We start from the raw sequence: 14,303 nt of genomic DNA on the forward strand, positions 1-14,303 counted from the left end.
TGACTTTTGGGGGGTTAGACTTCAGAGTACACAAAAGGACTGTCACCGTCTTTCATCCTGCTTCTTCTGTGCTTTCCCAGTCGCTCCAGCCTGAACGCCAAACTGGATGAGACGGTGCCATTGAAATGCGACAAAGCTTACATCAGCCCCTCGATGGTCAGCCTGTCCGCCCCGGTGGTGACCTCATCAGACGGCGACGGCTCATCCAGCACCGCCTCGGCGTACTCTCAGAGCAACATTGTGCGAGTATCTGCCTTGTAGACGCCTAGACACCCCCGAGGAGAGGTGGGGGGGCCACGCTGAGCATGAACCTGCCATAACCTGGAGGGATTATGACATGATTGAGAGTGTTCTTTTCTTCCTCCCAAGCAGTGATCTCATCTGATGTCAAACTCTGCATGGTTTTTTAAGAGGGGACAGTGGAGGCCTCCTCGGGGCGGGGGGGAGGAGAAGATGGCGACCAGCACATCTTGTTCCATTAAGCACAGCACAGCGAGCAAGTGTCGGGAGGGAATCATTGTTGCCTAAACATACTGAGAAACACTTTATTTTTCAATATAGCTGTTGCAGTCAAAGGAGTGTTTCCTGTTTTTTTTCCTGGATGGCCTGTTATGACAAAGCACACACGTTCATTCCTACCGACGCCATTGTTGTTGTGAATATTCCGTCCGCTCTGCTTCAGCATTAGAACACCCCGTTTGTTGATATGTTTTACAACCCCTCCTCCCCTGTCGCACTCTTGTAAATTCACAAAACGTGCATATGGAATGGACAGAACTGAACATTCATGACGTGGGCCACGAACTGCACTTGTTGACGAATACGTGACGCATCGTGACTTATTTTTGTGAAATGTGCAAGTAAGTGAAAGTCCTAAAATGAAAAAAAAAAAAGCTTACATGTTTGACATGTATGGTTCAACATAAGAGAAGATACGGTGGAACCTCCAAAGTCAAACACACTCTGTTAGGTTGTTTCATCACATAGAAAGTGAATTAGTCCGTTCCAGGGTTAAGCTGTCACCATCTTTAAACCTGTTTTACAGCGAAGTGAAAAAATGAGAACTGGAGGAAAACATGCTACACCTACGATGTTGTTAGTTGTTAGTTTTCTGACAAATACACCGCATGGTGGCTCTGTTATAAAATTTCAAGGGACTGTCTTGAAATTCCTCGCACTGCCCTACAAAACACCCACTGTAACTTTAGAGTGTTAAGCGACTCACCACAAAATTAGGTACACCATTTTAGGGCACTAAAATTTGAGCAAGAGTTGCTCTTGAGCACTTAGCAACTAATGGTCCAAAAGTCACTGACCATTCGTCTAACAATGATAAAACTTTAAGGGTATCTGTATCACATGTGTGCTAGCATGCATTCCAAAGATTTTTGACCGCAATCCGTAGGAAGCAAATCACTGTATAATACAACAAAAAAACATTAAAAAAAAAAACTCACCCTTTAAAAGGCAGCCGTCGGAGAACGATGCTGTCATTCACTGGCGTTTTATATGTACTGCTGGAATTCAATCAAAAAGTATCCTGTCAAACAAAAAAAACAAGCAAAAGCATACTTGTAGATTCTGAAATGTGGCATATGTACCACTCGAGGTATGCAGGTTCCTTTTAGTGGTGCCTCGCTCCATCGCGGTTCACCTTTTGCGGGCTCGCTGTTTCACAGATTTTTTTGTACAGCGCATGAATTCTATTACATTTCGAGTCTGGCCCTTAAAGAAGAATTGTATTGTGGGAAGTTGAGTGTTGTACTTCTGTGCTTTAGCACCAGGAGGCGGTGTCTCTCTATTCTCTCTCTTCTGTCTGCACCGCCCATTATGGTCTGCATCCTGATTGGCTGATTGGCTGCAGACCATTGTCAATCAATCTCCTCTGTGCCGTCTCCTGTAGGATACAAAAACGCGACAGCCGAACGGCGCCAGGACAATGAGGCAGAGGAGTGAAATACGCGTGAGTCAAAAAAACATTTGTGTCCAACCTACTCGGTTGATCATTAAAATTCAAACAAAATTTGAACTTTGTGAGTGTTTAAACAAAAGAGAAATGTGAGAAAATGTTTTTAAAAAAGTGTATAGTGGGGGGTTTTACAGCCTTAAAACATATATAATCATTGTAAAAATATATAGTTGGCTACTTTGCGGATTTCACTTATTGCAGGCTATTTTGGAAACCTATCCCCCGCGATAAACGAGGGAACACTGTACATGACACAAAGATCAGCATGGTCACAACCTTTGTGTTTTTCTATGATTTATTCCCTGAATTCAAGAGTGTTTCTCATCCTGATTATCAAAACACTAGCACGTTCTTCAACTCCATTTTGGGTTATTTTGCAGCCGTGATCAAAAGAAAAGCATAGACTTGAGGTGAGTTCCACGATGTTACTTAACTGTTCCGTAAAGATCAGGAGGGATCATTCCCTGCTCTCCTCTTAATAAAAAAAAAGGCAAAAATCATCCCAATTCCTGATATCTTTCATTTTTGGCTTTCTGGAACAGATTAATTGGATTTACATTATTTCTTATGGGGAGAATTGATACGGATAGCGTATGTTTCGGTTAGACTCAGACCTTTTGGAACAGAATAGTGATGCTAATCAAAGTTGCACTGTATGATGGATGTTATCAACAGTGTTCCCTTGTTTATCGTGGGGGATAGGTTCCCAAAATAGCTCCAATCCATGAAGTAGCCAAGTATATTTTTTTACAGTTGTTATATACAGTATGTTTTAAGGCTGTAAAACCCCTCACTATACACGTTATACACTTTTCTCAGACAGGCATGAGCATTTTTTCACATTTCTCTCTTGTTTAAACACTCTCAAAGTTCTAATTTTATTTGAATTTTAATGATCAACCTACTAAGAAACTTTTTCGTGATTCATGCCAATTTCATTCCTCTGATCATGCCTCTTCACCCTGGCGCCGTCAGGCTGTAGCGTTTTTGAATTCTTGTTAAAACATATTACTCCTGTCGTTGCATTTTCCTCACCCAGTTAGCTTCTGCAAGTTTTTTTTAATGATTACAGTATTGGCGGTTAGCAGGCAGCTCACAAAGTTAGCTAGTTTGGTAGCCATGACTACAACAGGAAGGAAGGAGATTGATTGGCAATTGTCTACAGCCAATCAGGATGCAGAAGACAATGGGCGGTGCAGACAGTAGGGAGCGAATAGAGAGACACCGCTGCCTGTGCTAAAGCACAGAACTACAACACTCAACTTCCCACAATGCAATTCTTCTTAAAGGGCAAGGCTCAGCCTGTCACAGCGTGCGTACGCAAATACAAAAAGCACTAAAATTGCACAAAAAAATCAGCAAAACAGCGAGTCCGCAAAAGGTGAAGTGCAATGGAGCAAGGGAACGCTGTACATGAAATACAAATACAAATGGATAACTAAAGATTTGCTGACACTGAATTTGAATGTTAAAGGAAAACTGCATTTTTTGGGGGGATTTTACCCATCATCCACAATCCTTATGTGAGACATGAACACATCTTTCTCTTGCCTGTGCGTTCTAAAGATATAAAAACAGCTAAAAAGACGCAGCTAAGAATGCACGTAATGGGAAACACTTATTCTGCCCTTAAAGTCTTCTGAAAAAAACTCCAAAAAGCTCCAACAACACTTCATTTACAAATGTGACGTGCATATTAACCAAGCTACAACGACATTGTTATTATTATTATTAACATTGCTGATTGAACTATGTTATTACTAGCATGTTGACACCTTGCCAAACCACACTGGCTAGCTACGAGCTGGCTAGCGACTAGCCTCACCACACACTCGCCCGCAGGATGTCAGCGCCGCGCTCACAATGTCCACAGGCCACTACCAAAAAGGTAACGCTACATATTGGAGCTGCCGCTACTGCTGCTGTCTTTTTGTTGTTGACTTTGGAAAAGTTAACGCTAAGTAAGTGTAGGCGTTGGTTTCTACGTTGCTATGTGAAATCAATGCATCCAGGAGGGAAGTTGCGGTAATGCTTAAAAAATAGTGTAAGTATTCCATGTTACCATGAATATACCTGTTACTACATGGTTACAGCATGGATAGAAAACCATAAAACCTTGTTGGAGGTTTTTGGAGGTTTTAATAGCAGTCTTTGTAGGCGGCATGGGTGTGTCCCATTACATGCAGTAATGATCTGTCTTTTTATCTGTATGTACATCATTAGAAAGCACAGAAATAAGAAAGACGTGTTCATGTCTCACAAGGATTGTGGATGATGGGCAAAATTCCCCCAAAATTGTAGTTTTCCTTTACTGTGTAACTTACCTCACCTGCGAGTTCAAGCTGCATTTTCAAAGTTAAATAGTGATGGATGCGGAGGTTGCAAAAACGATGGTCCTTGCATAGTAAAACAAATGTTGAGGTGGTACGTCCTGTACATCAGTGGTCCCCAACCTTTTTTTGACCCACAGACCGGCCTGACTACAAATCGGGGGTCGTACATTATAGCAGTCTAATTTATCTTATTCATTATGTAGAGATGATTACATCGCTGTTTGACGTGTGTGGTAAAAGAAAGTGCGCTAGCATGAATTAACTTGAGACAAATGTGCACATTAGCACTCAATAAGTCATCAAAACTTACCTTTATGCATTCCCACATAGTATCAGCATTTGACACCAAATATGAGGTGAAAGAAAAATGGTAAAAATACAGTAGTAGTCTATCTGTGCGGCATGAGATAAAGTTAGCACACGCACAATGGACAAGCGTCAAGTGAGACGGATGTAACAGAGAGAATCCGGCCACTTTTCAAAATAAAACATCATGGAAATTATTTTTTTTCTTTCTGTGCAGCCCGGTACCAAATGAGCCACGGCCCGGGGGTTGGGGATCACTGCTGTTAAAGGCTTGACAACCATTGCTTTTGGCGGGTTTTTTTCCATAAAATTGTGGTTTAACTCCAAATTTGCTACGTTTGAATGGTTGGACTTTGGAGGTTCCGCTGTACGTACCTGTATGCCATAAGGTAGAATATTAAGTGAATGTTCTAAGCAACCTTTAATAGTAATAATATAATGTGGTTACATTGTATTGACCTGGACAGAGTTCTAAAAGGCCACACTTCTAAAAGATTGATCTCACCGTTTAAGGCCACATTTTGTACATTTTTTCATACTGTAAATATCTCCCCAAAACTGACTGATTGAGCGCATTTTGAAGTGGGATCCTCTTATTTCTAGATTTAGTTTGACAGTTTATCGTTCGGAATTCTATTTCTGTCTGTTTACTGGTTGAATTAAGGATTTGCATGCTGTCATTGCAAAAAAAAATTCTGTTCTATTAAAGTTTGTCTCTGCTTCCTGTCGGCGGCTTGTCTGTAAAAGGAGATGTGCGTGCGTGTGTGTGTGTGTGTGTGTGCGTGTGTGTGCGTGTGTGTGTGTTCTGATGTAAAATTCTGCAAATCTTGTCCTGGAGTAAATATACTAAAAGGAAGTGAGGCGAGAATGACACATTTGGCTAGAATAAATACTGTAGCTCTACTGAAACATCCATGAAATGACCCGTGTCTTTTTTTCTTTCTTGTTCTTAACCAGACAGCTTGCGTAAGGCTTATGAGACAATGTACACAAGAGATTCTAATAAATAGGTTCTGCTGCAGGACAAGTTTGGACCTGGGCATCCCAGCAGGTGGTCCTGGCTGCAGAGTCTGCAGGGATTTCATCTCCTGCAGAGTTGCATTGTGATGTTTTCCCCTCACAATAGAACACCTCCGCTCCCTCTCTGCAGTCTAGCAACACAGCAGCATCATATTAAATCACATTAAACAGCCTCCCACTCACAAAGCCATGGGGCTAATTGAGCCTGTATTTGACGGACGGCGAGGACAAACGTGGCGTGTCAACGGCAGACTAGCGTGGATCTGAGCTTGTTTTTGAGGCGATAAAACTCTGTGCTGAACTGAGGGTTGACTGCGGCGTATGTTATTGGGTTGCTGAGTGACGTGATGCATGCGATGGACACTGACAGGAGCTCCACTTCCTGCACTGTTGCATCCTGGAGGAAGGAAAGGAGGGCATAAAAGTGTTACGGCTCTTTAGTTGAGCTTACACTCATTTCAGCTGAAACATTTGCATTATTCATGTGTTGCTGCTTTTTCTAAAGGGGCAGCATGTGAACAGAGAAGAGGCCGAAGTGCAATATGTTTGTTTTTGCTTAAACATATGTTCTTATATTTGTAGGTACACATGAACAATATAATGATATATGGACACACATCTGGATGATGAATGGATGGATGGATGGTTTAAATGGATGATGGACAGAAACAAAAATGGGTGGGTGGATGGATGAACACAGAAGGATGGATGAATGGGCGCGTGATGGATGAATAGAGGGACAATGGAAAGATGATGGATGATGGACAGAAGAGTGGCTGGATAAACAGATGGATGTGCTAACAAAAATGGATCGAAAGATAGATGCATGGACGGACGGATGGATGGAGGAACAAACAGATGGATGGATGGATGGATGGATGGCCAGTTGGATGGATGGATAGATAGATGTGTTGATGGGTGGAATGAAAGATGGATGGATGCATGGTTAAGTGGATGGTGGACAGAATAGAAGAATAGATGGATGGACAAACATAGAGGGACCAGTGGGTGGATGGGTGATGGATGGATAATGGATAGAAAGATAGATGATGGGTGTTCAAACAAATGCAGACAGACAGACAGATAGATGGATGATGGACACAGAAATGGATGGATATATGCATGATGAACAGGAAAAAAGATAGATGGACAGACAAGTATTGGACAGAAGGATGGATTGATTGATAAATGGATGCTGGACAGAAGGATGGATAGATGGATCTATGGATGGATGCATGGTAAAATGTACAGACGGATGGGTGGAGGAATGAACAGATGGATGGATAGGTGGATGATGGATAGACCGATAAATAAATGTGAGCAGAAAATGGATGAATGGATGGATGGACATAGAGGGGCCAATGGATGGTTGATGGGCAGGTGGATGATGGATGGACATACGGGACAGAAAAATAGATGCATGGAAGGGAGCATGATGGAAAGATGGATGTACAAACAAATGCACTAAGAGCTGAATGGATGGGCAGATGGATGGATGGATGTACAGAATGTATGATGGACAGAATGAAAGACAAATAGACAGCTGCCCATATGAACAGAAGGATGGGTTAATGGATAAAGGGACAGATGGATAGATTGATGGACAGATGGATTAATAAATGAATGATGGAAGACAGAAGGATGTATGGATGACTGGGTGGACGGATAAATAGATACAGTAGATGGACGAGCATGTTGACAGATTGGCAAAAGGATGGATGGACGCATGTATATGTAGACGGATGGCTGGATAAACAGATGATGGAAGGACAGACAGATGGATGGATGAGTAGAAGGATAGTTGTATAGATGGATGGATGACTGGACACACGTATTACAGCTGGATGATGGACAGATGGTGGGACAAAAGGATAGAACAAAAAACAAAAAGCATGTTGCGCACACACACACACACACACACACACACACACACACACGTAGTGTACCTGTGTGTTGTAGTTGTTGTGAACAATAAAGTTGATGAGGATGGTTGTGATTAAAGGCAGCCAGAACAAGAGGAAGGTCAGGATGATGTAACCTGCTCGTTTAGCCATCTTGCTTTCCTTCCTCTTGTTGGCTCTCTCCTTGTTGGCCTTGGATGGCATCATGCAAACGGCTCCTTCTATTCTGGCTGCTTCTGGGCTGTTGTTTGAGTCCGTAGGTGGCAGGGAGGCTTGCTCCACTGCGACCAGTGATTCGCCACAGACGACATTGCTGCCCTCAATCAGGCCGAGAGGAGCTTTGGATGGAGGAGCTTTGGGCGAATGCAGCGAGGTGCAGACATGAAGGCTTGTTGCTTTCACTTCCCAAGGTACTCTGTCAACTGTCATCCTCTGGCAGGATTGCTTCTCAGAGCCGCAATTGCCTGGCAGCTTATTGGGCTTAGTGATTGAGCTCTTAACACTGGCCGCCACGTCTCCATTAGATGGTTCTGCTCCTGCAGCCTCCACAACACCCAGCTTTAAGCCCTGGGCTTTAACAGCTTTTTGAGGCAGCGGCACCTGGGGAGGATGAGGTTCTGCTCCTGACTCTGCGGCTTTTAACCCTCCCTTGTTTCCCCGCCTGATTGAGACATGCATTGGAGCGTTTGTTGGCGTGGAATTTGGCTTGTTTTGGTGCTGGCTTGGCTCTCCATGTCCTCTCTCCTCATTATTCACAACAGGGAAGACGCCTTTGTCAAATATTTTACGATTGTGTGCCCTAACCAGGGCAAAGATGCGAGCGTAGAACCCGATGATGACGCCAAAGCAAGCCGCCCACAGTGGGAACAAAATGTAAATCCCAAAGGTGTCGTAAGAAGACGCTTCTCCCTGTGCTGACCCTTTGCACCTCGCATGCACAGGTGAGTCCTTCACGAAGATCAAACAAATGGCAGCCACCAGCGTGGCTAGAGTCCACATGAGGAGGATCAAGAACACTATCCGTTTCTTTCTCTCAGCGGTTTTAAAGGGTTGAGCAATTGCCTGATACCTCTCGGCACTGATGCAAGCCAGTGTCAAGAGCTGGACGCAGCAGCAGAAGGAGAAGGAGGCCACCTGGGCATCACAGATCAACCGGTGAGTGCCGCCTCGCCCGTGAGTGTGCAGCACTATGGTCAAGAGCACGGGACAATCGGATGCACATCTCAGAATGTCGATGGCCGCCAGGTTGACCACCAGGGCATTGTTCCACGTCTGCAGGGACTTCTGGTTGTACACGGCCAGGATGACAAAGACGTTGGCCGCCACACCCACAAGGGAGGTGGCGGACAGGATCAAGCAGTTTGCCACCTTAAAGGCAGTCTTGATGTGGTCCTCGCTAACGGTGCAGTTCCTATTATTCGATTCAGGGATCCACATCTCCAGATTCAAAGCTTCAGCATGTTAATGAGGTGATCTATTGTCAACAACATTCATCCTCTCTTAGCGACGTGAAGAATAAATAAAGCAAGAAGGGGAGGATGTTCATCTTCTGTTTGGACCATGACGACAATGTGTCCGCCCCTTTTTTTTCATTATCACCCCAACAGCCTCACTAGGCCTCGTGGGACCTCCACTTGTGTTCACATTAATTACGTTTTACAGACAGGCCAGGAAAAAAATTGCTAATTGTAAAGCAGTTGCATCACTACTGCGGGGGTGGGAAAACTATGGTCTGTGAGTCATATATGGCCCATTAAGCTTTTTAATTGTATCGTATCACATCACAATTGAGGTGGATTTGTTTTGCATTGTATCGCAACCTCTCGAATCGCAATTGGAGTGAATTGTATCGTATCATGTTTGGAGTGAATCGTATTGAATCGTAATTCATAGTGTATTGTGACACATCGGAATTTAAGTGAGTTGTATTGTGTTGTATCGCATTGAAATTGGAATGAATCATATTGTGCCATATTGAGCGAATCGGATTAAATTGTACTGCATTGTGATTGGAGTAAATCATATCTCATTTCATCATTGGAGGGAATCATAGTGTATCATGGGAAAATTGGAGTGAATCGCCATGAATTATATCGCATTACAATTGGAGCGAGTCGTCGTGAATTACAGTATATCGCATCGTAATCAGAGTGAATCATATTGGATAATTTTGCATCAAAATAAGAATACAGGTGAATTTGCATTTCTACTAATGCGCACCTTACTTCAAGTTGATGCCTGGTGCTCTCTTCAGCTGAGTAACTGCACACCCTGGACCTTATTTGAGTAATACCAGATTTTGTTATCAGGCAAATTTAGGATTCACACCTCAACTGCAGTCAATTCAACAAAATAAAATGAAGCTGACAGATGGAAGGATGACTTGTAGAATGGACTGAGGTACTAAAAGGAGCCATGCTGGCGGATTACAGCGTGACATTTTGTAATCCTGTTTGGTGATAAAAGTGTGAAATGCTCTTTGCTTCCAACGTAAGATTAAGACGAACCATATGCCACATCTGGGATTAGATCAACACAATACGTATTATTTAGCTCCTCTTTCCCCTCATCCTGCATATTAGACTTGACACAATAGTCTTTAAAGTCATATGCAGGACAAGCCAAAAGGTTAGACACATCTTCTCATTGAACATGAGAAAGTGGGTCCAAACTTTTAACTGGTATTATATTGCTATTACTATATAATGGTGTGACATGAACACAAATACTGGATCGTACCAGTCAAAGGTTTTGACACATCCGCCCATTCAATAGTATGAGCAAGTGTGTCTAAACCTTTGACGCGTACTGAACATTGCACAGTTGCAATTTTCCCTGCAGGAAAAAAAAGAAAAGTGAATTCATCCGCTCCAAGGTCAAACTGTTGCCATCAGAAACCATTTATTAAGCGTAATGTTTTAAGTAATCTTTCTTAAGCGGCATGCATGTGTAAGAACAAGTGAACTAGTCTTAAAAAAAAACTAAATCAAACTAAAATAATCAACCCACCTTGGTACTCATCAATCGCACTTCTGTGATGGCATCACATAAAAGCCAATATTGCTAATTCTAATCCGATCAACGCCAATGAAAATTCTGCCCTGGATTAAGCAGGTGTACCTAACAGAGTGACCACTGAGTGAAATGGAGTGGGGCTTTTATTTTTAAAAGAGAGACTTATCATCTCTATTCTGACAGTCACAGAGAAAAAAGTGAGGAAAATAACACTCCGTTTGTCTTGGATTGCATGAGTGTGTACCAGAAGGCTTCCTATTGGTTGCTTTGCCCTCCTTCTGTCCATCAGCTGTCAAGTCTCCTTTTCATGCTGGACCACTTGGACAAAGAAAAAAAACTTGCACAAACTTGTCATTGTGTCCTCAACGAGCCATCACACGACCATTTGTGAATGTATCACAGAGGCAACACCTTGCTTTGCCTGTTGATCCTGCCGCTGCAGGAGATCAGCTGGCTCCTCCTGGTCACGGGCGTCATGCTGATGCTGACCCCAGTGGAGGAGCCATGGGGAATGTAGCGACCGCAGGACAACATCTCCAGTGTTGCATCCCGAAACTGTCAGCACAGGGTCGAAAGTACAAAAGTTACTAAACAATCTTCCATATATGACTCAAAATGCCGTAATATGCATGACGAAACGAGCTGCAGTGAGAGAGTTCAATCGCGACAGTGAATGGAGTGAGGTTCCCCAGGCTGGCAAGTTAGCACAATTAGGACCTCTGATCACTCAACTTTTGTATCTTCACAGAAGGCGTGTTTTAGTTGACAAGCTCAGCTCAGAATGTGAAAAAGTTTAGCTCTAAGCCTCAGGTACTGGTGCATTTTTCTTTTCTTTTCTGCATGAACATGTCAGTAAAAATTGCAGTAAAATATATTTTTATACATATACTGTATTTGTTTTTTTTTAATTGATGAGTTTTGTTTATTTTTTATTGTTCAATATTTTTGTTTTGCATTTTCTTTTATCTTAAATTAAATGTTCATGGCTGTTAAAATAAAATAAAATAAAAAATAATTTGGAAAATAAAATTTAGTAAAACTAAATGTTAAAAAGCAAATCCAATTAAATTAAACCAGCAGTCTGTGAGGTAGCGGATTTAATCATAATTTTAAAAAAAAATGTAAATAATAAAAAATGAATAACAAAATCAAATCAAAGGCATGTGATCCAGAAGACTTCAGGTGAGAATAAGAAGATTTCATTGAAATCTCGCTCGAAGTCAGCTGGGATAGGCTCCAGCATACGGAGGATAAACTGCATAGAAGATGGTTGGATGGATGGATGTTCTACCATCTGAAATGAAATATTTATGGACTGTATATTAAAATAATTTTTAAAAATATCATGGGAAGGGCAAAGCTTGAGAAAAAAAAGAAGAAAAAATATTATGTCTCCTGCTAAGTTAATTTAAATTAATGTTTAGTTCATATGGTTAGTCTGTGGTGAGCATAAAACTTCACAAAATGGTTCCCAGAACTGCCGTTAGAGGTTTGGCAGTAAGGAAGGAGCCTGAGAGAAGGTTCACTATGCCCATCCTTTGAAAACCCCTGTAATATCATACATTAATGCATTAGTCTTTAACTGTGAGTCTTGCTGTTACCTGCTTGTTGGACAGGAAGTAGATGATGGGGTTGTACACAGGGCTGGTCTTGGCAAAGTACATGGGCATGGTGGCCACCAGTGGAGGGATGTAGAGTTGAGGATTCAGCACCACCACCACAGACAACACGGTGTAAGGCAGCCAGCACACAAAGAAGGCCACAACCATAGCCAGGACCATGATGGTGGCGTGATTGTTCTCCTTCTGCAAAGAACAACCCAACTCCACCTCCACACTCCTGTTCAACTGAGAAGAACACACATTTACCTTTACCATCCATGAGATGGTCATGAGAGGTTTGCGTGGTTTGTGATGTGAGAGAGAACCTTTTTCATGGATGTGAGCACTCTGGAGTAGCAGTAGATGATGACAGCCACCGGGAGCAGGAAGCACATGAGGGTATACATGATGAGGTAACTGTAGTTGCTCCACGACCTCTCCTCCCAGGACAGAGAGCAGGACGTCTGCACCCCCTCGGGCCCGTAGCCGCTCCAGCCCAGCAAGGGTCCCACGGCCCAGAACAAACAGAAGACCCAGACAAAGAGAAGGCTCTTTATGCTTCTCCTCATCTTCAGTTTGAAGCCGGCTTGTGGCTTGCACACCACGTTGTAGCGCTCATACGCCAGCAGGGTCAATGTGCACAATGACACCAAACCTGCACAGGATAATAACAATCATTTTTGATATTCATGTAAGAATATGTGTATTATTGTGGTTGTAGTTTGCAGTGCTGTAGCAATGAGAGCTGTATTTGATATTTTAGCCCTCTCAAGTATACTGTAACTGTAAATGGTAGAAAAATACAGCATTATTCATTTATAGTATTATTTATTAAAATGTATATTAATACATAAGCAATGATTTTTAAATTAAATCATTACATTTATATTGTACTGTATAGAATAAAATACACTGCATCCAAAATGTACTGTATCCAAAAGTGCCTTGATTATATTACCTCGTACCTTGATTAGTACCTTGATTAGCATAGTAACTTATTACTTCATTACATATGGTTGTATTATAATTTAGATTTACATTGAATGCTTAATCTATATAGTCGAAAAGTGAATCGAAATAACTTTTATGTTATCATTACATGTCATTAAATGTTACTGTACTCTTATTATACATTTTTATTATATATACTGTATACAAAAGTGCATTGAAATAGTTATCATAAAATATGAATGTATTATTCTTATGTAATTGTTATTCACTATACTGAATACATCATTGTTATTGGATTATTATTTATAATTTATTATACATTTTTATTCTATATACCTGAATGATCAGCTCTTAATGACCAGAACATAACCTTATAATTTTTCCCACTTTGTGACTTACTATTATGAGTATAAGTATTTAAAATGATTTTTATTATTATTAATATCGTTCTGTTTTGTGATTTCATTTCATATTTTTTCACATGGTTCTACTGCTTCATAGTAGCTACTAACACACTCTTAGAGTTAAGCCCTAAATTGAAGGGCAACTGTTGAGTTAAATTGAATTTTAAGATTACTAATGTGTATGTTTTAGATAGAAATTACACAAATATGGCAAAAGAAAGTGTAGATATTAATTGAAAAGATTTCAAAACATCAGACTGATGTTTGTGGTTGTGGTTGTGTGCAGAACCACTCACCAAAGTAGTTGACAGCAAACCCCTGGAAGACGCAGATGGCATGTCCCATGAAGAAGGAGCCGTGATAGTTTGTTATGGTGACCACCAGCGAGCCACACAGGCCAATCATGAGGTCAGACACGGCCAAGCTCAGGATGAACACGTTCATGGGGTGCAGCAGAGATGAGTTCTTCAGGGACACGGTGATCACCAGGCCGTTGTTGAACACCGTCAGGATGGTGTTGATGAACATGAGGAAAGAGATGATGCTGTAGCCCACACGGGGGAAGATTGTGGGTGCTATCTCGGAGCTCCACTGTGTGCTGTTGCTGTCCATGGCGCCTGAATGTAGTGACTGTTGAGCTCGAAGTGGGAACATCCTGTGTCAGCCTGCTTGATCTTATCATTTGTGATCCAAGCTTTTCTCCATGGTGCATCTGCCTGATAGATGCATTACAATAAATTGGATCCTAACAGGATTTGAAGGGGGATTTAAAAAAAAAAAAAACTCATAAACCTGCAGCCAAA

At 41.8% G+C, this 14,303-nt stretch overlaps 3 protein-coding genes across 4 annotated transcripts in view; 1 reads left to right on the forward strand and 2 right to left on the reverse strand.

Moving 5' to 3' along the window:
- Positions 1–8,738, forward strand: part of LOC129181690 (potassium voltage-gated channel subfamily D member 2-like) — a 66,318-nt gene extending 57,580 nt beyond the window's left edge. For both annotated transcript variants that reach the window (XM_054777206.1, XM_054777207.1), the window contains exon 6: positions 81–8,738. In XM_054777206.1, the coding sequence (XP_054633181.1) occupies positions 81–261 (181 nt within the window). In that variant the 3' untranslated portion in view covers positions 262–8,738. The remainder of the gene's footprint in view (positions 1–80) is intronic.
- LOC129181111 (uncharacterized) lies at positions 5,870–8,966 on the reverse strand. Its single transcript, XM_054775820.1, has 2 exons — positions 7,575–8,966; positions 5,870–6,025 (listed from the first exon to the last, which is right to left on the reverse strand). Exons 1-2 carry the CDS (start codon positions 8,964–8,966, stop codon positions 5,870–5,872), a joined length of 1,548 nt encoding a protein of 515 aa, XP_054631795.1.
- A 1,518-nt stretch (positions 8,967–10,484) lies between these two features.
- LOC129181694 (pinopsin-like) lies at positions 10,485–14,153 on the reverse strand. The gene is made up of 4 exons (XM_054777212.1): positions 13,797–14,153; positions 12,472–12,800; positions 12,146–12,391; positions 10,485–11,099 (listed from the first exon to the last, which is right to left on the reverse strand). Exons 1-4 carry the CDS (start codon positions 14,110–14,112, stop codon positions 10,941–10,943), a joined length of 1,050 nt encoding a protein of 349 aa, XP_054633187.1. The 5' UTR covers positions 14,113–14,153; the 3' UTR covers positions 10,485–10,940.
- Between the last annotated feature and the right edge of the window lie 150 nt (positions 14,154–14,303).

The sequence above is a fragment of the Dunckerocampus dactyliophorus genome, chromosome 5 (assembly GCF_027744805.1).
Source record: "Dunckerocampus dactyliophorus isolate RoL2022-P2 chromosome 5, RoL_Ddac_1.1, whole genome shotgun sequence".
Classification (NCBI taxonomy): domain Eukaryota; kingdom Metazoa; phylum Chordata; class Actinopteri; order Syngnathiformes; family Syngnathidae; genus Dunckerocampus; species Dunckerocampus dactyliophorus.